The 27,277-nt window shown below is 34.9% G+C and overlaps 1 protein-coding gene across 1 annotated transcript; it reads left to right on the forward strand.

The window, feature by feature from the left end:
- The first annotated feature begins 11,917 nt into the window (after positions 1 to 11,917).
- On the forward strand, positions 11,918 to 21,117 carry LOC103709943 (S-adenosyl-L-methionine-dependent methyltransferases superfamily protein). Its single transcript, XM_008795480.5, has 2 exons — positions 11,918 to 12,574; positions 20,695 to 21,117. The coding sequence occupies exons 1-2, from the start codon at positions 12,044 to 12,046 to the stop codon at positions 21,007 to 21,009; spliced, it is 846 nt and encodes a 281-aa protein (XP_008793702.4). The 5' UTR covers positions 11,918 to 12,043; the 3' UTR covers positions 21,010 to 21,117.
- Positions 21,118 to 27,277: the final 6,160 nt, after the last annotated feature.

Genomic DNA, 27,277 nt, shown 5'->3' on the forward strand with positions numbered 1-27,277 from the left:
TGGAGAAGGCTATAATGCATGATCGATCATGGAGAATACATGGGCAAGCAATGATCACATATCAAATATCTCCAAACCAAAATTATACGAATTAAATAATAATAAATATTTTATTTGTTGCGAGTTGAGCTATAAATGGAAAATATAAAATTGATACATAAAATAAATACGCATCAATCGAAAGGACCTCAAATTCCAAATTAAATTTTAAAATAAAATTTCAAAAATGCATATGAAAATAAATATTTTATTTGTTAGCAGGAAATATTGAGCTATAAATGGAAAATCTAAAATTGATACATAAAACAAATGCCACAATTTATACAGAATACAAAATTATGCATCAAATTATAGGACCTCAAATTTCAAATTAAATTTTAAAATAAAATTTCAAAAATGCATTAAAAATGCACATCAATTCAATTGCTAAGCAAAAATTATGCCTTTATCTTTAGATTATTTGAAATTTTATTTTCAAGAAGATAATTTTCAAACCTACAACGTGAGAACTATATGCTAATTGAAGTGGGACAAAGTGTGTTGAATTTTATAGATTTTGAATTTGGTTAAAAGGTAAATATCAAGCTAATGCACAAAAGACATATTCTATTATAAATTAACAGATAATTTCATGCATCATATTGATGTATATATAAAAACAAAAATTTCAACCCAATATAGACAATATGTGTCTCTTAGCCTAGAAACATGAAAGTTAAAAATGAAACCTTAATTCGGAAAAGAAGTATTTTTCCAAAATTAATATCTAATAGTTAAAAGTTGGAATTGTAGTTCTAAATATTCAAATATCATTACAGACATCCAAATATCCCCATGTAGCATAGTAAATAAGGGTCTTTACTACTCATATTGTATTCTATCTGATTATTAATTTAAGTTGCGCCCAACTCAGTAAATATGCATTACAACAAAAATCGCTTTTGGCAACAAATTGCTTATGGTATTTATTATTTTATGCAATTAAAAATCTTTTTCTTTGCTATATTATAGTACAAATGCCGCTACATTTCAATATATATCTTTTGTTAGTGGCAGTTTATTATAAATATTGCTATAGATTTAGATTTTGTAGTATATATCTTAAAGTGCTTGGACTAGAATTACTATTATAGTTTTAACTAATATGTCAATAAATTATATCATAAATTATGAGATTTTTGAATTTCTGCTAAATATTAAATTGTGGTAGTCGTTGAATTTTTCATGACTAGAACTCTTGCGATAAAGATATTCACAATAAGTTAGCGTATTAAGAATCAAAAATTATTTAAGATAAAGATATAATATAACAATATTAATATTTTCTTCAAATATAATTAGTATATTTTTATTATAGGACAAATAAAAATAATCATGAATTATGTATCATTAGAGATCATAAAAAAAATTATATATGAATACAAGAATACATAGAAGTTAATTTTTAAATATTCTTAAAAAAATTTAAAAATATCATAAGGAAAAAATAAAGTTAGTTCATTTTCCATTTTTATTAAAGATAATTTTATAAAAATAATGATTAAAATATGAAATATCAATATATATATTAAATAATTATTTAATGGCCTAAATATATACGCACAAGTTAAATAAACTCTTTTTGTACGATAGCAATACATATTGTAACTTGATGATTAAGGGCTTTCCATTTAAACCAAGTATCATTAGCTTGAATCCTAGGTTATATGATATATTTTTGAGAATATTATATAGAAATTTAAGAAAGTACCAAAAATATATTGGAAAAGGTATTTGAGGTTTTTATTTTTGCTTATAGTGGCACTTAAAAATGCCATTGGTAACTTCTTTTATTGTAGTGAGGTTGTGTGGATTTAAATTCGACTGGATGTAAATGGAGATTCATTTCTGGCATTTTTCAGATTTAGAATTAGTGTTTTATCTGGAATTAAGTAATACTTACATTTGAATTTTGAAAGTTTTATTATTAAACAATGTATATTTTTAAATTTTAAATTTTGATTAGTTCACAATATCAAATGAGCAACATTGATCCATGCAAACACAAGAGCAATGATAGTAAATATATTTATAGACACCTAGATGCACCCTTTCTAGAAGCTCCTCTGATGAATCAAATACTAAATCAATACATTAAGTTATGCACCCACAGCCACTACCTCAAAATTCTAAAGGTGCATCAAAATTTCGAGTCAACTCTTGGTCAAACTTAGTCAACCCACATGTAATATATGAAAGACACACCCCTTAGACATGAATAACCCTAAGACAACCCTTCATGCAAAATTCACTTATTTGAGCTTGATACTATCTTATTAGTTAGCAATTTTATTAGATGTTAATCTTTTCAAATGAATTCCAAATAAATCCAAATTTTAACCATATGTTCTCTCGCAATTCTCTAGCCAATTTTTTTCCAACTCTGCTGACAATAATACATTTTTCAATCGTATTCGGCTCATTTTTCTACCATTCTCTATGGTGAAATGGTGGAAGAAATATTTCAGAATTAGAGAAAATAAAAAAAACAAAAAAATGAGAGTCGTGGAATGTTGCCCAAGATAACAACCCAAGGGGAGAGAGGGGGGGGGGGGGGGGGGATGAATTGGGTTTTCTAAATTTCTATAACCTTAATTAAGTTGATAGATGAGTAAATTATTTTGGTTTGTGTTAGAGCATATAAGTGCAGTGGAAGCAAAATTAACACAATGCAAATACAAAAGAGCTATAGTGGTTCGGTGCACCCCAAGGCACCTACGTCCACTCCCCAAACGTCCCCTTAGAAATTCACTATAATTCCTCGGATTATAGTTGGATTATTTTACCGGGCTCACAATCCAAAAATCCTACAATTAGTTTTAGGAGATCACCCATTAAACCCAGCAGTTGGTTTTACGGGTATACCAACTATCTACACTGTTGGTTTTACGGGCTCACCAACAAACCTTACAAAGAAAGATAGAGATAAAATTTGAAGCTCCTAAATGAGCAAGTAATACAATTATACACTAAAAGAAGAGTTGAGAATATAGTTATCGCTTTGTAGATTTCTCTTATCTTCTTTGCCAAGGTTGTTTCACTCCTTAAGGGGTTGGTAGAGCTCTTGAAGACACTTGAAGATTGCTCAACCACCTTCTTTCAGAATTTGAATGAAGCAACTAAATGTAGAACACTTGAACTTTCATATCTCTTGAATGCACACTTGATTTTTGCAAAAAATTCTTTCCCCTAATGAATAGTGTCACTTAAATACTTCTTCAACCTTTATTAGTCACTTTCTAGGTGTTGGAATGGAGAAACTAGCCGTTTCTAGCCATTGGAGCACCAAAAAGTATATTTATAGAATTAGCCGTTATGCTGTCAGTCGTGCTGGGGTCGACCCGAGCAAATTTGAAGTCGGCTCATGTTACTGTTCCATAGCCTGGGGTCGACTCATGTTTTGTTGGGGTCAACTCCTTGGCTGGGGTTGACCCGAACTTGTCTGGGGCCGACCCTCTCAGAAAGTCCAGAGAATCGTTTTTCTATCATTTCAGGCTGGGGTCGACTCAACTCTTCTTAGGGTTGACTTAAGCTATAGTGGGGTCGACTCGAGCTTGGCTGAGGTCGGCCCTCTCAGGAAATCAAGAGACTTATTTTTCTGACGTTTCAAGCTGGGGTTGACTCAACTCTTTTTGGGGTTGACTCGAGCTTGGCTGGGGTCGGCCCTCTCAGAAATTCAGAGGCTTGTTTTTCTTGTGAAATTTGTTGGGGTCGGTTCAAGCTTCAATGCTGATTTGTGGGGTCGCCCCGAACCTTGTGCCAGACGTACCAAATGTGCCAGGGTTGACTCCAATTTTTCTAGGATCGACTCCAACTTTGTGCCAAGTTTTCAATAGTATGCCATAGCATGCCAAAGCATGCCAATTGTATTAGAGTCGACTCCAAACTTCTTGGGGTTGACTCTAATCCTGATTTTTTGCATCTTAAGGTTAGTTTAGCTCATTAAATAAATAAAAAGATATTCCAATGAACCTAGGGTAAATGGCACATACAAGTTTCATCTCTTTGACTAGTAAAAAGATAGAATTGCCCCTTATTAAGAAAACTTCACTCTTAATTGTGTCAAACTGAAAATTAGGTTTTCCAAGTTTTTCTAAAAGATTTATCCTATGCTGAGTTCTTGAGAGTCCTTTTTTAAGAGTGTATCATGAATGTATCGAGTATGTATAGCTTTTTTCTTTCTTGAGTATTTATATACTTAATCATTTAAGTTAATGGCTTTAGCGCTTCCGTATGCCCTTAATGGCTTTGTAAACATCAAAATAACATTAAGATTCTCATTGAAGGAAATAAAACTCGCAACAATGCGCACATGCGATGCATTGGCAAATAACAGCGCATGCGGCATGTTGTACAAATTTAATGCCACAGCGCGTCGTTGCTGCTGTGGCAAATGACAGCGCGCTGCTGCGAGTTGTAGCAATTAATTACTTTGCTACAATTTTGATCCATATGTCACCTTTGCGGATAAGATAGTCCGCATTTTTCTACATATTAGCAATAGCTAATATATGGACAAATTTAGCACACAAGCTCTGGGTCAAGAGATTGCGACAAACATCATCTATAACAAAAAAACTGAGTCGTGGAAGAAAACAAAACTAGCAACAATGCGCGCGTGCGGCACGCTGTACAAATTTAATTCCATAGAGCGATGCTGTGGCATTATGACGCACTGGCAAATCACAGCGTGTCATGGCAAACGACAGCGCGCCGCCACACATTATAGCAATTAATTACTTTGCTATAGTTTCGATCCATATGTCACCTTTGCAGATAAGATAGTCCGCATTTTTCTATAGATAAATATGCCTAATACAGCATTTAGCTAATACGTGGACAAATTCAGCACGCAAGCTTTGGGTCAAGCGGCTGTGATGCACATCATCCATAACAAAAAAATTGAGTCGTGGAAGGAAATAAAACTCGTAACAATGTGCACGTGCGGCACGCTGTACAAATTTAATGCCACAGAGCATTGAGAAATCACAGCACGTGCACGGCGCGAACCATAGTGCTATCATTTGACGCATCTATTAGAACCCTACATTTGGTTACCCTCACAAAAAGAGACATAATCCCAACTGCTTTAATTTCGCTAACAAGCATTGGCCAACCACTAAGCCGACATCTTTTTTTCTTTTTCATTCAAATATTAAAGAACACTACTTCCCAGGATATCCTATCTCGCGTTTCACGTTTCATATCAGGACTTTTGCAATTCTCTAGCCAACTTTTTTTGACTCTGCTAACAATAATATATTTTCCAATCGTATTCAGCTCGTTTCTCCACCGTTCTTTATGGTGAAATAGTGGAAGAAATATTTCAGAACGAGAGAAAATAAAAAGAAAACAAAAAACTGAGAGTCGTAGAAGGAAACAAAACTCGCAACAATGTGCGCGTACGACGTGCTGTACAAATTTAATGCCACATCGCGGTGCTGTGGCATTATAACACGCTGGCAAATAACAGCGCGCGCGGTGCGATGTACAAATTTAATGCCACAGCGCGTCGTTGTTGCTGTGGCAAACGACAGTGCGCCGCCGCGCGTTGTAGCAATTAATTACTTTGCTACAGTTTCGATCTATATGTCACCTTTGCGAATAAGATAGTTCATATTTTTCTACAGATGAATATGCCTGATGTAGCATTAGCTAATACGTGGACAAATTCAACACACAAGCTCTGGGTCAAGCGGCTGCGATGCACATCATCTATAACAAAAAAATTGAGTCGTGGAAGGAAACAAAACTCGCAACAATGTGCGCTGTGGCATTTTGACGCGCTGGCAAATCCCAGCGCGCGCATGACGCGCTGTACAAATTTAATACCACAAAGCATTGGCAAATCACAGTGTGCGCATGGTGCAAACCATAGTGCCATCATTTGACGCATCTACTAGAACCCTACATTTGGTTACCCTCACAAAAATAGACGTAATCCCAACCGCTTTCATTTCTCTAACAAGCATTGGCCTACTAGTAAGCCGGCATATTTTTCTCTTTTTCATTCAAAAATTAAAGAACACTACTTCCCAAGATATCCTATCTCGCATTTCATGTTTTATATTAGGACTCTCGCAATTCTCTAGCCAATTTTTTTTCGACTCTGCTGACAACAATACATTTCCCAATCATATTCGGCTTGTTTCTCCACCGTTCTTTATGGTGAAATGGGGGAAGAAATATTTCAGAACGAGAGAAAATAATAATAAAAAAAACTGAGAGCCGTGGAAGGAAACAAAACTTGCAACAATGTGTGCGTGCGATGCGCTGTATAAATTTAATGCCACATCGTGGTGCTGTGGCATTATGATGCACTGGCAAATACCAGCACGCACTTTAACTCAATCTTGAACTAGGATTAAATCAAACTTAATACAACATTGATTCAATTTGGCTTGATTTAAGGTTTTTCTTGATATAGATTCTTTGTAGCTTAGTTTAAAAACTTGGTTGGACTCAAACAAATAGGAAAGAATCTAAGCTTGATTTTTATACTTTAGGCTGCAAAATTAACTTTTGTTTGATTAGACTCAAACTAATAGGAAAGAAGGTATGTTAAACTTTATTCTTGAGGCTCCAACTTAACTTTTAAGTCATGCTTGAGGATGCAAGCTTGATCAAACTTAAATCCCCAATTATCTCAACCACCAAGAGTTATATATGAAGTTGAGCGTACTAATGACAACTCAAAATGTTTAACCATTTAATGCGGGATGATTAATTATCTCCATCCCTCTTCTCCAATTAAAAAAAAAAAATACAAGAGTGCGCGCGTGCACACATATAGATATATTTGTTTTATGTGTGGGTGTATGTATATGTATATGCCTTGTAAACATGTGAAAACACAAATGGCTAATCTTAATTGACATGATTAAGAGGATAAATTATACACAAAGTGTAAATCACATTTCCATGATATACGATGTTTATCTTGGGATTACATATTTTAATCTCTTAACAAGTGCCATGCATGTGAGCCAGTCGTCAGGTAGGGATAACTCGACTTTGGCAATCGCACGAATGGAAGTGGAGATAAAGCAGTAGACAAGGGTATTTTTTAGCCCACTTTGGTCAAACATAAAGCAGATCAAGTTTGATTTGAAATTAGTTTCTAGCTTGGACTTCGATTCAAGCTTTATTTGTTGATCATCATTTTTAGTTCACTTCAACCTTAATTTCAAGTCCAGCCTAACACAATCCTAACTGATCAAGTTGATACTCCTATACCAAATGAAATTAGTTGGAAGTTAAATTAAGCTTAGTTGAAATTTGAACTAAAAGCTTGATCAAATTATGCTTGGTTCACAACTTGGTTAGGAGATGAATTCATATATAACTGATTCAAAAAATAAACAAATAAAACTTTAGTCCAGTAATTAGATAATATAAAGTATATAATATAACACTTTTGTTATAAATATTTTGAGTTCTATTAAGCCGATTGAGCCGGCTCAATTTTTGGCTTGATTCAAAATTAAGATCGAGTATATTTTCTTATTTCAACCTTGGATTGCCTAACTTTTTAATCGACTTTTTCTCGAGGTGAGCTCAAATTGTTCAGTTTGCTTGCAACCGTCAGTGTGAAAATATATAGGTCCCATACAAGACAACTTATGTTAGTATAGTAAAGATCTCTTTTGATCAATGATTGAAGTCTCAATGGGATGGGAGCTATCCTAGATGCCCTATCCCATTCTACGGAGAACATAGCATGAAGGATTGGTACGAGACCTCAAAATTCACTTCTATCATTCGTCTTGGTTGCCCCACTTTCATTTTGGCTAGGTGACTTACCAATATGGCTGTCTAGGTCGAGACATGCCCTTAGTCTTTTTCGATGATGCTTCAGCTCATCACCAGGAGGAAGAAGGAAGAAAAGTGATTATTCTTTACCTTTTTTTTCTCTGCTAATGTGTTGACGTCATCACTAGGAAGGAGGGTGGTGGAAGCTTGGTTTGTGGGGCTCCTCCTCCTTCCGTGTTTTTCCTCCAATGAGAAAAGGCTCAGTAGTCATGGGGGCTCAGCACCTTAGCTAGAGTTCTAGTATTATGTGCTTTTTTACCCTTCTTGATGCGCATGCACAGTAGACATGGAACAAGGATATCTCACATGAAAAAAAGATTCTCCTTCCTTCGTATAAAATCATCGATTGATCACCAACCAAACAGATCTCAAAGCATTCAAAATCCCACATTTATCTATCCATATAGATCTTGAAGAGAGAGAATTTTCCCTCCCCCTCTCTCTCTCCTTTTCTTCTTCCCTCCCCTATTAACTCATTATTCAGTTCACCTATCCCTTCTTCTTTTTATTTTTTTATTTCTTTCCTTTTCCCTCTCTCTCTCTCTCTCTTTTTCACCTCCCTTCCCTCTCTCTTAAATTTGCATACCTACCATCCACTTCCTTTAAGAGTTGACGTGATTGAGATTTGAAGTAAAAGTATTATTTGGTCGGATTGTTTTATAGTAAAATGATCACCATCTAGAGAAAAATAACATGTGTGATGAAGTTTGATCCACATGTTAAGACACTAAGATTTTATAAGTATTGGGTCATCGCCATTGCAGCCAAAATAGAAGAGAAAGAGGACAAGAAAGAAAGTGAGAGGAAGAAAAGAAGAATTCCTCCATCTTCCTAGGCAATTAGTTGGACGTTCAAATGGGATGACCACTAGGATGGGGTAGGATGCAGGGCATCCTATTTTGTAGGGAAACCAGGATGCCCGCATTGCATAGGATTTAAAATCTTGATTTTGATCTAAGAGCCTTTTCAATCAACTATTACCTAACTACTAAAAAACCAAAAGACAATCATTACTTATCATTTAGCTTGAAGGAATATGCAAAAGAAGATACTGCAGCAACATTGAATTCACATAGAACTAACAAGGACTCTAGTTACCTGAAAAAATTAGCTTTTCAGTATTCCTTTTCCATAAAAACTTTTAGTACTTTCATTGTTTTCCTTTTTATATTTTCATAATCTCAGCTAAAAATTGAAGCTGCGATTTACTAAATCAATACAGAAATAAACAATCTAAAAGGATTGTAGAAAATCACATCAATGCAAAGCATAATGTTTGTTGGGAAGCAGTAATTTTTCATCTCTCGGTGAAACTCAACATACATAGTTCATATTTTCATCTTCAATTATGTACCCTACACTAATATTCATAAGGTCATAAATATATTTCAAAACATAAGAATTCACCAGCCTATGTAGAACTAGGAGGTGTTTCCTGCAACTTCTAGTCAAGCAACTAAGGAAGAGGAAAGATCATGATGTCATGCTACTTGACATCGGGGCCTTCATCAGGTGCATTAACAAATTGTTGGAGGATCTCATCAATTGATTGTGATTCAATAATCTCATCTGGCTCATCAGGAGTTGGATACTGCAGTGAGATTTCATGCAATGTCAACGTAGAAGTACAAGACTCCATCTCTCAGTCCAATGCTTTGGTGAGCTATGGGAGGGTATTGCCAGCTGGCTGAGAAATCGGGTTATCCTAGCTTAGGAATATAAAAGGTTGATTCTCTATTTCTAGCACCTCCAACTTTCTTCTATCCATTGTAGGGACTTCTGTACTAGACAATTCTTTGCGAGCACTTGGCCTCAGGTAAACTTGCAAACAACCCAGTCATCTAGCTGTCATAGAAGATGAGAGGCATAGAGTTATCATAATAATGAAAGATATTTCATCAACAACTATTAATAAGAGATGTATGATATTTATGGAAGCATGACAAATACCTTGTTTCGGTCCATAGACATAGCTGCACCACCTCTTCTTCTTGTTGGACATGTAAAACCAATTTAGTGGGTTTCTTTTAACCTTTTGCTTTATGACATCCTATGTAATTTCTAGTTTTTTAGGGTACTTAATGATCTCTTTGTTTAAGTCTCATTTTATGTTAAAAAAAGAGAAAAACTAGCCTATGGTTTTTATGGTATGAGAGTGTCTTTTAAGTTTCTCTTTGAAAAGAAGAAGAGGATGGTGAGAGCTTGGTAGGAGAAATTTCTTGAGCAGATTTTTGTGTTAAAAAAAAAGACTACAAGAAAAAAAAAGGCATCTTTTTATTTGTAAGCTATATTTTCAGTTTTTTGTGGTTGAAATGTGGAGTTTTTTGAAGTAGATTTGAGGCTATCTCGTGGCCCATTATTCAACTCTATTTTTCATTGTTATTTGATGCCATTTGCATGTTATTAGTATCTATTTTGCTCCAACAAAATTGGTATCAGAGCTTGGTTTGGGGATTTAGTGGGTGCCTTGTGCTTTGCTTGCTCTAGGATTTGAAATTAGGGTTTTTTGAAGAGTATTGAGTTTGAGCTTGATCAGTATAATCATTAATTAAAATGGAGAGTAATATGCTTCCTATTCAACTTTCTAAATTAACTAAGGAAAACTATGATCGTTGGAGTATTCAAATCAAAGTTTTATTGGAATCTCAAGATTTATGGGAGATAGTTGAAAAAGGGTTTAAAGAACCCAGCTCACCACAAGAAGAAGAGGGGCTTATCGAAGGTCGAATAAATATTCTCAAAGAGTCAAAGAAGAGAGATAAAAAAGCTTTATTTGTTCTCTACCAAGTCATTGATGAAGCTAATTTTGAGAAAATTTTTAATGCCAAAACTTCAAAAGAGTCATGGAAAATTCTCAAGAATGCTCATAGGTGTATTGACAAAGTTACGAAGATGAGGCTTCAAATTTTGAGAAGAGAATTTCAGGAGTTGAGCATGAATGAGTCGGAGTTCGTTTTAGATTATTTTTCAAGAGCATTGTCGATTGTGGATGAAATGAAAAAAAATGGCGAGGAGATTGATGATGTTAGGGTGATGGAGAAAATTTTGTATTCTTTGATCTCAAAATTCGAACATGTGGTGGTAGTCATTGAAGAGGTAAAAGACTTGAGCACCGTAACAATTGATCATTTGATGGGAATGCTACAAGTTCATAAGCATAGATTGAGCAAGAAGTTTTCTAGTTTTTCAGAACAAGCTCTCCAATCCAAACTCTCTTTGCAAGATGTCAAGGAAGAATGCCATGTTGCTGGTACTCAAAGAGGCCAAGATAGAATCTATGAGAATCGAGGAGAAAGTTATAGAGGTCATAGAAGAGGTTATGGAAACCAAGGAAGAGAATTTAGTAATCAAAGAAGAAACTCCAATTATAGAGGAAAAGGTGGAAGGCATGATGGGAGAGGCCAATTATCATTCTCTCTAAGAGGAAGGTCAAGAAGCAATTTCAATCATCATTCCAATCAATAAAGCTTTGATAAGAGAAATGTGCGATGCTTCAATTGTCACAAGTATGGGCACTATAGCAATGAATGTTGGGCAAAACAAATTAATAAAGTTAGAAAGTAAGCTAATATTATTGAGAAAGAGAGTATTGATGGGGTGATTTCTACTTTGATGTTGGCTCATAATGAAAATGAGAAGAATGAAAACAATGCATGGTATCTTGATACCGGTGCAAGCAACTACATGATGGAAAAGAAGGAATTGTTTGTTGATTTGGATGAAAGTATGCAACGCGATGTTACTTTTGGTGACAACTCCAATATGCTGGTGCAAGGCAAATGTAATATTTTCATCAAGCTCAAGCTCAAGCTCAAGAATAGGCCAGAATCTAGTTCAATTTTACTTGTCTGGCTTCTATTTTTACTCATCAGGTCGTCTCATTTCTATAGGCCAATCACCGAGACTAATGCATGATACATAAGGCTGACAAGAATAGGACAACCTTTTGGCATGGTCCACGCCATGCAGGATATGATTTTTTTTGAAATTAGAAAAAAATTTCGTTCGATCGGATCCACAAGCTCAAACACACATATATTGCTATATTTGGAGCGGGTCTGCGTTATCCATTTGTCTTCCGATCATTGAATCGTTGAACGCCACGAGCCCTCTCTTTTCCGAGGAGAACGAGCTCGTCCAGTTTCAACAAACCCAGAATCGTTGAGGGTAATACACCCTCCGTTCCATTCTCATGCTTTCCATTCATCCACCCCCCAAACCATGGCCAAAACCCAAACCTCCTTCCTCTCCTCGCCTCCCACAAATCTCAGCATCCTCCTCCCGTCCCAACCCACCGGAAAACCCGTCCGCTTCCTCTCCATCCTCGTCGGTAGGCAAAATCAAACGCCTCGTCCTCGCCAGCGAAGGCCGGACCAAGCTCAACACCCTCCCGGACCGAGACTTCTACTCCTACCCTCGCTTCGTGACCCACGTCGACGATGGCTTCATCTCGACGCTAACTGATCTCTACCGAGAGAAGTTGGCCCCTGGGTGGGAGATTCTGGACCTCATGAGCTCCTGGGTCAGCCACCTGCCAAACGAGGTGGAGTACAAGAGGGTGGTGGGCCATGGGCTCAATGCCCAGGAGATGGCCAAGAATCCAAGATTGGACCATTTTTTCGTCAAGGATTTGAACCAAGATCAGGAGCTCCAGCTTGAGAGCTGCAGCTTTGATGCTGTGCTTTGTACGGTGAGTGTGCAGTATCTCCAGTGGCCGGAGAAGGTACGCTGTCTTCTTGCCTCATCTACTAAAGATTTTCATTTAATTCTGTAATTGTCGTAAATCTCCGCAATGTTCCTTTTTCTCCACTGGTTTTAATTCAATTTGGGTTAGATGCAGTTGTGGTAGAATGGCAATAACTGCTTTCATTCCATATGATGTGTTTTTGTTGAAAGGTGAACCAACATGAAATTGAAATCAAAGCAAACTTTCTGTTTCATGGTAGCTTGACATGTCTGAATCCACTGTAGATGATGAGTCTTATCTAGTTCTTTAGTGGTTAATTTTTGCAGTTGCTTCTTTCTTGTCATTAGCTACTGTGCCATGCAAAACTCAAATTAGAATGTACTTGTAATTTGCCCTTATTTTGCCAAATTATTCTTGAAGAATTTAGTGCGGAAAGGAACCATTACGGGAAGTTCTTTACGTAAATGGGTACACATTGATGCATCACTTTTGTTGAATAAGGAGTTAAGGGTAAACGAAATCAAGGTTTATTACTGCAACTACGTATAGCTCCATCATTCCTCCCCTGTATCTTCGCCTTATTGTTGAGATGCCTTGATATGATGCTGAAATCCTTTTGTATGCTACACTCCATAGCAAGAATGCTGATGAAAATGACAAATTTCACCACCTTTTATGAAGGAAAAGGAATTATTGGGTGTCTATTATAAATGATAACTGCAATTACTTGATTATCATCAATCTACTTTTCTCCTTGTGGAACTATGTGGTAATTGCTACCATTCAAGAGGATAGGCTATGCTGTGTGCTACATGCAGAAAATTGATGTTGATTAGTGAGAAGCAGTGTTGCATGGACATAAATACAAGAATTGGATTCGGACATGTATCCAAATATCTAACTCAGGAGAAGAGAGAGATACAAGGATAGATAGAATAACATATAAATATAACCAAATTATGTATTTATACCTTTAAACATTAAAAGAAATATTAGAAAGGTGTTGTTTGTTAAGACCTTTCAATATACATATTTCGTATTCAAACTTTCCAACTAACTTAAGGATATCAACAAAATAATAGTTTGCAAAGTTGTTTCAATACCTACATTCTTAACAAATCTCAAAATAAGAACAATTACTCACTCCTAATATCAGATTAGATGATCAAACTCGTTGTTGGAAGAGTTCAACTGATTAATTAGTGGAAAAGTTCTACCCAATTCTAATCTTTAAGAATATTTACCAAAGAACTTCGTAAGTATCCAAGCATCCGATGCATATTTGACAAGGATATTTATCCGGCACAGATTTTGGAGCTGGACATGAGTGTCCAGGCAACATTGGTGAGAAGAGGATGATGTTAAATGCTAATTTAAATCTGTGGAGGAAAATATAGAAGAAAAAGGCTTATGATGAAATTTCAGCAAAAATATAATGTAAGATAAGACCCTGTCAGAATTAACAAATGGTAGCACAGAGTAATTGGTTTCATCATAGAAGACCTGTTGTAAAAGAGGGATGAAATAATAGTTAACAATTTTTGACCTATATGGATGAATAGAAGATGTTCTTTTAGGGTGCCATATGACTGATACATACTTAGCAACTTAAAGGGATAATTTATAAAATGACATTGAATGTTGGACGATGAGGTGATCTTGGAAAAAAAGTCGAATGTAACAAAATGAGGATGTGTAGTAAATTAAGAATGATAGATTGGGAATGGATATATTGGAGTTGTACTAATTATTGTCAAAGTGATGGGGAACACGTTGAAATGGCGGATATGGAAGCATTCAAATTCAAGGATTAAAGTGCTCTTTGTGCCAATCGGCATGTGTCATGCTGGTGTCTTGTTGACATGCAGTAACTACATTCAATGCCATGCCTAGTGCATGCATGCCATTATGTGCCCCATGCATGCCATTATGTGCCCCATGCATGCCATTATGTGCCTAGCACTAGCATGGCTTGACACATACTATGTGTCTAGCTAGCATGGTATTGGGGTGCACTGTTTTAATCCTTGTATGGATCTTTATGAAAGAATGGAGTTTGTTAGAAAGGATTTGGGATAGCTTGTATATCATGTTGGTTCTTGACAGGAATTATTGGCGGATGAAAATTCATAACACCAAACCCAATTTGGTAGGGCAAAGATTGGTGGGCAGTTATATGATTTATCCTTATGGTGTAAGTGTAACTATATAAATAATAGGTATCTACATGGTACATAATTTTAATATCGATATATGCTGTTTGTCTCATGTCTACATTCAGAGAACTGCTCAGCATAATCTTTTTTTAATGAAAAATGAAAATTTTATCTGGTCTAATCGAGAATAGTAAAAGGGTTGTGTAGAAGGAACCTTGATCCATGTTTTCTTAAATTGTAATTAAAGTAAAGAAAAAAATCTTTCAATAAAAGTAAGAAATGCGACTCCAATTAATGGTTTATGATTAGCTTCATTTGAAACTTATGCAAAATATGCTGCTGATCAAATTTGTTATTCAGTTCCTTGTTCTTCAAGCTTTACTTGATTTGTCTCCTTCATCTTTTAAACTAGATATACAACAATATGTGCTTTAAAGTCCATATGTTTGTTTATTGGGATTGGGTGAAAACAAAAAGCATAAAACTTCTTGTTCTCCCTTATGGATACCCTTGCGACATATCACAGAAGCTTCATTCAAGTATTTTATACCAATGCTTGAATAAGATTACATGCATCCGCATCAAAATATATAGGCAAATTTCTTCCTGTTAATCTGATGGTTTTATTTGTTTTTTAACATCTTATGCTATCATATGAACAAATTAGTGTCATCAGACTTATTTCATGCATCTGTAGTTAGTTTTATACTATGTCTAAACTTCCTCAACTTATGAATGTACACTCATGAAACCTTATTGTTTAATTTGTGCAATTAAATACATGTGAAAGTAGTACATATGAATTATTGTGACTTGAAATATTTATAAAAAATGAAAAAAAACAAATATCAAAAATGATATAGTTCTTTTTTTGCCGAAAGATTCTCTGTTGACAATGGGAAGGAAATAGATAACAATTTTCCCTTGTTGCCTCTTTAAACTCCTTATTTTGTCCAATTCAATGATGAAAGGTCAATGCAAAAGCAGTTATCGAAACATCAAGGTATGTTTATATAAGAGGTTGGTTAACCATTCTATATGGTGGAAAAGATTCTCATCTTGGTCCTGTTAAATGGAGAAGAAAGTTCAATTTTAAATTGGGAAGTGCCCCAAGCCTCACTAATTTGTAACTTACATTGGAACCAATGTGACATGCAGTTCAGATATAATTAAAGGGCATACAAGAAAACAGACAAAACAAACTGAAGACAAAGAAACAAGAAGAATTGAAAATGATTAGAACTTTATTTATCGTAAGAAATTCCAATAATTGGTAAAACATGAATTAATTATTTGGAAATAGAAGTATGAAGAGGCAAATACTCCATAAAACCTTTAGATTTTTCTCTTCCTGTTACCTTTTTTCTCTTTATTTATTTATTTTATCTCTTCCACATTTCACCTTATGTATGAAGGTCATCCTCTTCCAGTAAGGAGAAAAATTGGGTAATTTCAGGGTTGAACATAGTTTAACTAAGCTGTCGTGGAAGTGTCTTTTGGATGTTTAACATTTTCTGCTTAAAACACTCCCATCCATGAGCATGCCTTTAAACTTCTCTTTTAAATTTCCTTTGATATGGACTTTTATTGTATGGAGGTGTGAAGATAACTGTATATATATTGCTTCATTCTAATTTAGACACTGCAAGTGGTAACAGTCATTTTTAAACCCTCAGCTTTTCTTGCATTATAACCTTTACCAAATTTATATCCAACTCATGAAACAACTGCCACAAAACCACACAGATCTCTGGAGCAAGCTGATCTTTTGTCACAACATTAACTTATATTAAACTATGGAACATATCTAGAGCATGTAAACCTTGAGGTGCACAATGTTGGATAGGTTTTGCTAATGCAGTGAAATTCACCACAAATTTAGTGGTGCAATATGCATGAGAATGTCAATTATGATGCCATATGTGCCATGAGAGTGCATTACACGAACAAATAAGTTATATGTTAGTCTTATACATAATCATGCACTGGTTAGTCTAACATTAACATTTCGTTTTGGTGGTTAACTCTAAGGGCTCTTTTGGAAGTTCCTGCAGTTCTAGCAGGATGAGCGAGAGAGGGAGCACAGGAGTAAGGATGGGAGGAGCAGGAGAGGGGGAGGTAGAGTGCAGGGGGTTCACAAGGCTCGGTAGCTGTGAAATTAGAAAAAAAGACCTCTCAAGGTCTTTCAATCCCTTGGCATGCTCTCTTTCTCTCTCTCTCTCTCTCCCACTCCCTCCCTTTCCCCACTCCCAAACCCCCATTGCCATGCACACTCTCCTCTGGCCCAACCTGTTGGATCAACTTTCCAAATAGGCACTTACATTATTAATTCCCTGGAAATGTTTCATCTTCTCTTTAACCAAGATGCATTCTATAAAGGGTTAAATCCTTAAAGCATTTTCTTCAATCCTTTGATTATGTTGGACTCAAAATTTCTTGCCATAATTTGGTAAGAGAACCAAAATTCACTATCGATATATTTTGAGATCCAATGATATTGATTAAAGAGGATATTTTGTTTAAAATGTTCTGTTATATATCTGTAGTGCAGACGGTATTCTTGACCATAACCCTAAAGGTTATACATATTTGGCAGTACTAGTTAAGATTTTTAAAGGTAGAAGTCAATGAATTAATAAGATTTCATTGTTTTAATTCTAACTATATCCCTATACGCCCCTTAATCTTCAGATTCCTTTGAATTCTCCACTAATGATGGTGAAAATGGTGGACAAATCAATTGTATATGGGGGGACTACAATCGGTCATAGTGCTCCTCATCATATGAAAAATAGCACATGGTGCACCCTATTTCTGCATGTTTTCCTTTGTGAATTCAGATTGAATCATTACTAATGAAGTTCTATTTGAATGTCATTAAGCTCTAAACCACTCCATATGTGCGCACACTAGATGGGAATGGATTAGGTCCTTTGTTCTAGGACTAGCTCATATATCATGGAATTCTTTTAAGCATAGTGGTCTACAGCTTCAAATATAGAAGATGAAGAATAGTAGGAAGAAAGTAAATATCGGAAAGATCGGGTGGAACAGAGTTGAATATACCCTAGAAAATATTGAAGCGATTCTTGCAAATCTTTCTAGGTTCACATCATGTCTAGGTGATAGGATCTGTGGTGCATTTGCCAAGATCTTGTTCCCTACATTTTCGAAGGTGTAAAATAGGAAGAAGAGAATTGAGAGAGAGAGAGAGAGCAAAAATTTATTTGAAATGAAACTATTACAAGTGACACTCTCAAAACTCTTGAAGTCTCTCTTAGAGCCCATACTTAAAGCTATCACTTTTCGCTCACCTAAGGGACTGATGCATTCTCCATGCTAAGAGACCTACCAATTTGACACAAGATCACTAGATATATGATATGAATGTAGTCTCCTATTGGAAGTAGGTGAAAGGCCTTACATTTCTTTGAAACTTGACTAGTCACAACCTTTAGAGCTTTAGAAGTAAACCACTAACTGCACTCCTTTTCCTTCCAATATTGGGATATCTTTGACATATATTAATCCTAAGTGTAGAACGGATTATGTCCTCACAATATCGAATCTCTCTGCATTGAGACAACCAGTAGAACTTCTCTCACGTCTAAGATTCAAATACAAAAACTATTCCACTTCATGCAAGAACTCAAATATTACCCTTTGTTAGGCAACCTGGCCATGTATAGTCCTAATTGGAATGTGCAAATTGATTACTGGCTGATCTCCTTTGGTGCCTAGAGTTGGAGCCAAGTGCTCCTAAGGGCAGCTGTGCCCTGCACCCTACAATTTCAAGCTATCCCCATATACATGTATGGGCCCCCACTCTCGGCTTTGAATCCCATTCAGCTTCTCACATTAGAGAAATTTAGATTATTATGCTTTCTTCCTATCTCAAATTTCAAAAGATTTATTTTTTTTCTTGCGAAGAAAAATCTCTTTCTATCTTAGATGCTGAACTATAGGAGTTTATTAGAGAAACAAACCGACTAATAGCCTCTCTCCTCCTTCCCTCCCTCCCTCTCAATCTCTTTCAATCTTTTTGAGATTGTGTGGTGTCTCTATTCCACGCTCTAGGCAAAGGGCAGAAAGCATATCTCTCTCTCTCTCTCTCTCTCTCTCTCTCTCTCCCTCCCCCTCCCTCCCTTCCCACCCCGCCCCCCCCCCCCTCCCTCCAGAGGAACCCAAACTTATGATTTAGTTGCATCATCTTAGTCCCTCATCCTCTCTCTCTATCTTGGGGCTGATAGGACTAGAATTTATGACATTGTTGATATGTGTGTGTATCCCATCCATAATGTTGGTCCTATTCTTATATATAAGTGTCTGATTAGCTTCGATAGTGTAATTCATTGCAGTCTTGTCTTCCTTTCAAACTTATTTTTGTTGGATTTTTGTGCTCTTCTTTATTATTTGTTGTGCCCATGCTCAATTCTTGATCGGTTTTCATTGTGAGATGTCAATTCTATTCAAGTTTTTAAATACTTCATGCCACCAATATAAATAATATATTAAGTTTCCACAATATAGAGCTGGATAAATTTTTTTTTTGAATAAATATTGATTCTTTGAGGCTACAGTCGTTATTATTTTTTGATTTTTGTGATAACAAAGAAATAAAGGATAAAATTATCAGTTAAATACCAATAAGAATAATTATCTTTATTTTTAAAATTTTTAAAATATTTTGAAAGTATTTTTTATAATTATTATTAATTTCAAGTTGCATGAATATGAGAAAGTTATCAGACTTTGGCACCCTTTCATCAAAATCCTAGCTCTGCCCATGTTGGTGCCCATGCAAGGAGTCAGCAATGATTCTCAACCATGATTACATTTATCTTTTGCTCTATAGCTATGTTCTCTTAGAGAATGAAGAAGTCAAATCATCAATGAGCTTATAGTTCTTCTGGAAAACCACAAGAAAAATAATTTCACAAGTATCACCTTTGTACTAACATTTATGGAATGAGATGTAGCTAGCATCAACTCTATGATCTAAGATTTAATGTTTAATTGCATCATTTTCCTCATATTAATAACTTTATTTGATTGATTCCTTGTTGGATATCTTCCTACCAATTGAAGTCCAAATAGAAGATAAATTTGTTTAATCTATCCACATGAGATAATGTGTTTGGCCTCAAAATGACATGCAACAGTGACTTGTTGATATTCAATGTTACTTTTAAGACTAGCAGCACTAATACCTTTTGTGCCTTATCTTGAAAGTAATGACTTTATTATTCCATAAACTACAGCCTGCTGGGTATTTTGCCCTCCATCTTCGAGGTCAAATGTTTATGAGCAGAACTTTACAAATGCATAATAATGAACAAACCATTAACTAGTATCTCCAGATTTCATTAACAAAAATGGCTTTGAGGGCACACACTTCCAAGACGAGGATCATTACAAGAATTCTAGTATTTGAAGAGATTATCAGTTTTTTTTGCTAATGCACTACCTATATATTCTAACATAGTTAACTTCATCTAAATGTAGGGAGAAATATCACTGGGGAATCTAAGTCTAAATTGCACAAATCATGATTTCAAATGATATGAGATTACTTCTTGCTTCATGTTCTACCATAGATATGGTGGTAATAATATGTGAAATACAACGTTCAAGTCATCGTCTCCAATCTTTTTTATATTGCTGCTCTTTAAATTTTGCCTTATGCACACAGCTTCTAACTGCAAGCATAATTGACAAACCTTATCCTATCTGAAGGGCAAGAACTGTAAAGCCACTTAATTTATTACTGATTTGGATCAATTCCCAAATTTGTTTCGGTTTCAAGTCTTTCCAAAACTCAGGAAAAAAAAAACATATGGTTTGTTTTGTTTATTGGAACTATCTTGCTCGTATTTGTCTAAATAGAAACTGCTGAAATTATTATAAGAGTGATATAGACAAGTTCTTGTCCTGTAACTATGAAGTTCTTTATTAAATTGGTTAGCTTTAGTGACAGAATTAATTAATTGCTTCTTACAGGTGTTTGCTGAGGCGTTTAGGGTGCTTAAACCTGGTGGTGTATTTATTGTAAGCTTCAGCAATCGATTATTTTATGAAAAAGCAATCAGAGCTTGGAGGGATGGAACTGAATACAGCCGAATCCAATCGGTTCTGCAATACTTCCAATGTGTAGATGGTTTTACACAGCCTGAGGTAGTCAGGAAATTTCCTGGAAAGGTTGATAATTCACCTCTTAGTGGGATTATGAGATTGCTTGGGATGTCTAGATCAGACCCTTTTTATGCAGTTGTTGCTTACAGAAATTTCAAACCAGTATATGCAACAAATCAATAAGAATATGCATTTTGTACCTTCGTTTGTCATGTACCTAACTACAATACATAAATCTTTCTGGGAAGTTGATGGAAAATCAATATAAATTCTTAGGTTCTTCGTAGTTAATTGAGGTTTTGGGAAACAAACATTTTCTTTTTTAATTGGAATGGTTAACTCTCTTACTTTGTTTACTTTTATATGTATGTCATGTTCCAGTATGATATCTCGATATCCATATATGTTGCTGATTCTATGGTGATATAACTATTGTTAGAAATATACAGGTGTTGATTAAGATCTTATTGATGCTCATACATTCTGAATGCAAAACAAAATACAAGGTGAAGTTTGGAGAAAAAGGAAAAACCAAAATTACCTCATGCTTATTCTTTCCTCTCATAGAAAAGCTATATAAGATGCCGAATGACAAAATTCTTTTATGGCCTTCTCTAAATCATACTAATATATAGTATAAATTTTAAATATTTATAGTAATTGAAAGGCCTTGAATACTAGGATAAGAATTTTCTTGTTTTCTCCAAAGCCCACCCAAATTTATAATTTGTTCACAGCTAGAATATATTTTACCGAACCATACATCTTGATTTGAACTTTGATGAGATTGGGTACATCTAGTTTTAGATAGCAAAAAATCTTATTATGACAAATTAATTTTATTAAGTTGTGTCGTAATATCTCAATCTTCAAAAGCTGTTTTCATATAGCTACTGTCTATAACTACTAAAGTGAGCTCTCATATCCATACTGAAGAAGATAATTTTTAATTGATGGCATGATATTAACATAACATCATATTAGTTTAATCAGTTCAATTTGATGAATAAATAAATCATTTATAGTTGTTTGATTTGTTAGCTGTTAACTATAACTTGCTCAGATTGGTATCTAATAAGCATGGACCCCTAGGAGTTCACTTGATTGATAAAGAAGCTTAACAAATGTGGGTCATGAAGAGTTAGCTTAGGTCAAATTAATATGTATTTCTGCTGCTGACTTTCAACGAATGTCTTGAGTGATAAGTTCAGCATTCATCGTACAGAAATTTGGAATATGGCTAATAATTATTTGAGCATATTTTTTATATTTATCTTGTTATGTGTCAAAATGGTAGGTGCCCGGTGATTATGTTAATGTTAGTCAATATGCACTGTTATTGTATTAATGCTAGCCAACGGTATAGACAACTGTTTCATCCTAAACTTGTAAACTGCATAAAATAAAGGGGAATGTTGTTACCTATTATTTCTTGCAAAGTTTTTCTGCTTTTCAATATCCTTTCCACTATGGGATGGTTATAACAATCAGCAGGTCATCGGAGTAGTTCGTTACAGCTATTCATTCAATTGTGATATCAGCATTTCTTGAAACCCATTTGTCGCCCCACTTTAGCTTTTCTCATTTTACATGAACTGAAGCATTTCATTGGCCAAATAGTCTGAAACTGAAAATCTCAGCAACCCATAGTAACTTGAGCTCTCTATCTGTGATGATAAGCTGACAACACCTAACTGATTGATATGGTGGAGGCAAAGATTAGCTTTATAAGAATGTTAATACAGTTAAGTTTGGTTCTTTATGCAGTTTTTTTATATTATGTGATTGTATTAACTTCTAAACTGGATAGCAAATGAACTTTTTGTATCAGGAAAATACCTTTTTAGGTGGAAGGCAAATCAAAAACAGGGAGAAAACTGTTTAATGATTTGGGGTAGAGTTTATTGAAGCCTAGGGAAGGTTAGGTGTGATTACTCACCCACTCTTAAGCTGACCTTGGTAGTTTGCCATGGCTACTTAACCATGACCTTTGTGTTTTCTTCTCTAATTAATGCACACTCTAAACCTGAAAATTATATTATAATAACTAATGAACAAAAAAAGCGCATAAACAAATTAAGCAACCAAGGAAAGAAAATAAGCTATGAATATGATTTGTTTTTTCAGTCAAAAAAGGGTTGGCAAGATAGTAAACAAAGATAATGAAGATCTACAGACTCGTAAGGAAAATAACGTAATGAAACACTAGACTTCAAATACAAACTTTGAAAAATGATAGCTTTTTGCATTGCAAGATGGAGTCATTGAGGCCTAAATTTGGCATATTTAGCACAGAAAACTTGATGTGATTGGGGGGAGTATGACTCTTGTTGAACCTGACTGTCATTTGGATAACCAGTGGGTTGAATTTAACTCTTTTTGAACTTGACGTGATTGGGATAACCACTCTCTTGAGGCTATGTTTCTTCCGTAGGAAGAGGAGTTGGAAATGGTATCAGTTCCTGTTCCAGTCCATTCCTTTTCTGGGGCTGGTAGAGGGCGAGAGTAGTAACTCCGGAGCCAGTGTGGTATCCACCACTAGCCCTGCCTTCATTCATAGAGCTATGGAAATTAATAGGAACAGTATCAAAGGGGTGGGTCGACCTAACAAAGTTGAATGGGTTAAGTCTATGATGGCTCCCTGACCTAACGGTGTCTAATACCTTTAAGTTTTACTTATTTGTTTTCGGGATATTATTTTGACTGATGCAAGTCGTTGTATTTACTTTAGGGCTTTTTAAAGCTGCCAGCTCAAAAAAAAAATAAAAAAAATCCAATGTCTCATACCTACAAGGTCGAATTTGATTTTTGGCATGTTTAGTATTTTTAGACTTTTAATCCTAAAAACTATTTTCCTAGGAAATAAATTTTTGATAATATTATATAGAAAGTGTTTTTACAAGAAGAAAAGGATAAAATATTTTTAGAAAAAGCTAGACTCCTCGCTTGATAATTTGAACCAGCATATATTACTGAAAAATTACTGAAAATATTGTCCTTGTAAGCATTATTTCCGCGGTAAATTACTAAAAAATTCACCTAAAATGACATTCTCACACAAATGGCATTTTTGGCAGGGATATTTTTCATCCACATCCTCCGAACAATTAAGCGGATAAATTTGCCCCTCCATGAGAGGGAGTACAGCTGATGATGATGACCACCCTTAAGGATATCTAGCATTTCGCAAAGGTATGTGATCTTGGATTCAGAATGAACTGGTTTTGACATTTAACTAAATAACGTTCCATAAAGGTGCCAAGTTGTTTTTGAGAGAAACACAAAGTGTCAATGGAATGAGTTGGTAAGCTCTCTTGTATTGATACATGAGAGGTTCCATCATGCCTCACTAGGGCTGCATTTGGTTGGCACATAAAGCAGACATGAGACCTGGAATAAGGTTTATGCTTGCCAAACTAATCATAGAAGCTTCATAACTTAGCATAAGTATGAAATAGTTATGGTTCTGTTTGGCACCACTTCTAGTTTTTATGAAAACCAAAATCGGCTGCATGTTCTTCTTCTTGTTAAAATTTAGATCCAAAATTTGATAGTACCCGTGGCGGTGGTGGCTGGCAAACGATGACTGGTGGGGGCTTATAGGGGCGGTGACAAAGGTGACGGTGGCTATATGCTAAATAGATATATAATCAAAGGTCCTCATGATATGCATAACTATTTCTAAAGAACTCTATCATAAGCTATTCCTAATATAAATGCACCAATTATTATTTTTTGGATAAAATTACCCTTCTCCAAGACTGGTGGTGCCTATTGTAGTTGTAATGTCATAGTCTTAATTTGTTTAGAGCTGTAGCATGGATGTTTTTACTTCTAGTTGTCATGGCATTTTACGGAACTTGGATATCGCGAACCGATCAAGACTGGTATCATACAATCCATATTTCTCTTCAAGAGCATCCTAATGCGCCTTGGCCGATTTGGTGGGAAGGTACAAATCATATAGAGAATCACCAAGGGCACTAAGGATCCTGTGGCGGCAATGGAAATTAATTTCTTCAGGAGTTTTAGAGTGAGAGCCAGATGATCTAGAATCTTCAGGGCTAGGAAAGGGTTGAGAGATTGATCCAGATGATGGTCTAGGATCAGAGAATTTGATGGCAAAGATCAACTTTAATGTGGTGAGCCAATGTTTTAGTTGGCTTTGCCACCTTCTAAAAGAAGATCTACTAAATTTTTTGGCTTAAATTGAACTATGATCATCAAAAGAAGCCATTTATGAAGTTTTATTTGCTTGGCTTGCTATGCAAACACAAGTTTTAAGAAGATTAGCCCTATATGTTTAAATAGTTAATTAATGTCTTTCGATAATATACTTCTAGATTTTGAAATCAATGTAATAAAGAAATATAATATCAATAAAATTAAATTATTATACTAAGAAATATAACAAATAACTTTGTAATTTTTGCACATTTTTCAAAGCAGCAGCAATAGGTATTTTAAAAATAACTAATATTATGCATAGTTTTAAAAGATGCATATGAGTTTTCTGCATAAATTTTAAAAATGTAGAAAATTCTGCACGGAGATTAAAGATTGCAGAGAATAATTTGCACAGAATTTAAAACTATAGAAAATCTATACGGATTTTAAAGATGTGGTAATTTTCTACAGAGATTTTTAATATGCAGAAAATTTTGGCACTGTTTTCAAAGATGTAGAAAATTCTGCAAAGTTTTAAATATGCAGAAAATTTTCTATACAATTTTTAAAGTTGCAAAAATCTATTTGGATAATTTTCAAAGCAATATGACTTTCTTAAAATACTATTTTTGTGAAGAAAATAACTTTCTGAATGAAGTTAAGGCTTTCAATTGCTATACAATTAAACTAAATCTAATTCTATGCTATCAAAATAAATTTTGATAAATAAATACATACATATACATACATACGTACATTCATACATATAAAATTTCTAGTACAATCAAGATCATGTTCTTAGACTGTTAGAAATTTGTTGCCTAAAATTGCTATATCTTTATTTTATAAAAGTATTATAGAGAAATAATCTACTAGAATAAAGTCAAAAGATTAAAAAAAGTTTACATGAATTGAGGCGTATGATATACACTATCCTAAAAATATAATTTACCACCTACATGCAAGTCTGTAACGATCTCGTTTCCAAAGTACAATAAACTAACTCAGCCCAATCCTCTTCTAACGAGCACGATTGCTAAAGAGGCGACCCGACTAACTCCTTTAGATGCCCAGAAAAGAATAGAAAAGAAAGAATAGAGAAAGAATGAAAGAAAAAAAAAATATTGTATTCTTTATCCCTCTCGACAAGTAGTGAATCAGATGTGAGTGGAACGGATTGAGTAATCCAACACACTGGACTTAGAGCTATTTATAGACTCTATCTAGTCCGAAGATGTGATGTTTCATGGTATTCTTATGGAAACCAGAACCAACGTTTTTTTTCCGAAGAGTCGCAACTCTTTTGAAGAAGCATCCGAGGAAAAGAATAAGGATTTTAATGTTTTAATATATCAAAAATTTAGGGGATAAGGCCGGTTTATTTATTTTTAATTTTTTTCTAAGCTAAAACACCATGAACATTGGCCAATATTTTTCAATGACCTCTTGTACTTAAATAGATTTTTTTTAATTAATAAAATTCTCAAAATAATGCCTTCGTATAATAATCTTTGAATTTACGATACCGATCTTCACAAGTTTTCAGTATCTTAGTCGTATCATATCACCCAAGATCTCATAAATCTTAGTTCTTTTAAACTCTCTACTTGCAACATTGGCCAAAATAAACTGATATCAAGTGTAAATCTTATACAATCTTAGTTCACTTTCCTATTATAAAAAATATGTGACAAGTTTTGATCGGCAATGCAATTATATCCAGTACCTTTGAGATCCTAAAATACCTTTTGTTCAACAAGAAAACCACGGCACATTAAGAACAATCCACTAATCAAATCATGAGTGGCACAGCTCTACCTCTTGGGCCCATCATTCTTGACTCAACACACAGTCAACTTGGAGGATCGCAAGAAAAAAATAGAGAGGTCATATTGATACCAAGCAAGAGGATGGAAGACTACAACCTAAACACGTTACTTGCCGAGAACAAGATCTAGAGCTGAACTCGAATGTTTTAATTGAGGATTTTCTTCTCTCTCCTCTGCATTCTCTCTACTTTTTTTTTTCTTCTTTAATAGCCTATCAGGATTTGCCACATACATAGATTGCAAAAATACCGACAACATATAGCTGGCAGTTGATCCATTGCCATGAAAATCTTGCTCCATGCCAATCCCCTGCTAGAAAGGCCAATATGACGACGGTTCATGTTATATCCTTTACGTTAAAAGGATGATTGATCTTTTTTTACAACATCGACCATTGAAAAGCAGCCCATACAAATCTCAAAGCACTCCATGCTCCTTCATTTGTCTACTTGTAC

This window comes from Phoenix dactylifera, chromosome 4 (genome assembly GCF_051530095.1).
Source record: "Phoenix dactylifera cultivar Ajwa chromosome 4, Ajwa_hap1_PhDact_Kaust_v1.1, whole genome shotgun sequence".
Classification (NCBI taxonomy): domain Eukaryota; kingdom Viridiplantae; phylum Streptophyta; class Magnoliopsida; order Arecales; family Arecaceae; genus Phoenix; species Phoenix dactylifera.

Coding starts and splice junctions, on each gene's coding strand:
- LOC103709943 (XM_008795480.5), top strand. CDS start 12,044: ATGCTTTCCATTCATCCACCCCCCAAACCATGGCCAAAACCCAAACCT. Junction 12,575..20,694: donor ATCTCCAGTGGCCGGAGAAG/GTACGCTGTCTT, acceptor TGCTTCTTACAG/GTGTTTGCTGAGGCGTTTAG.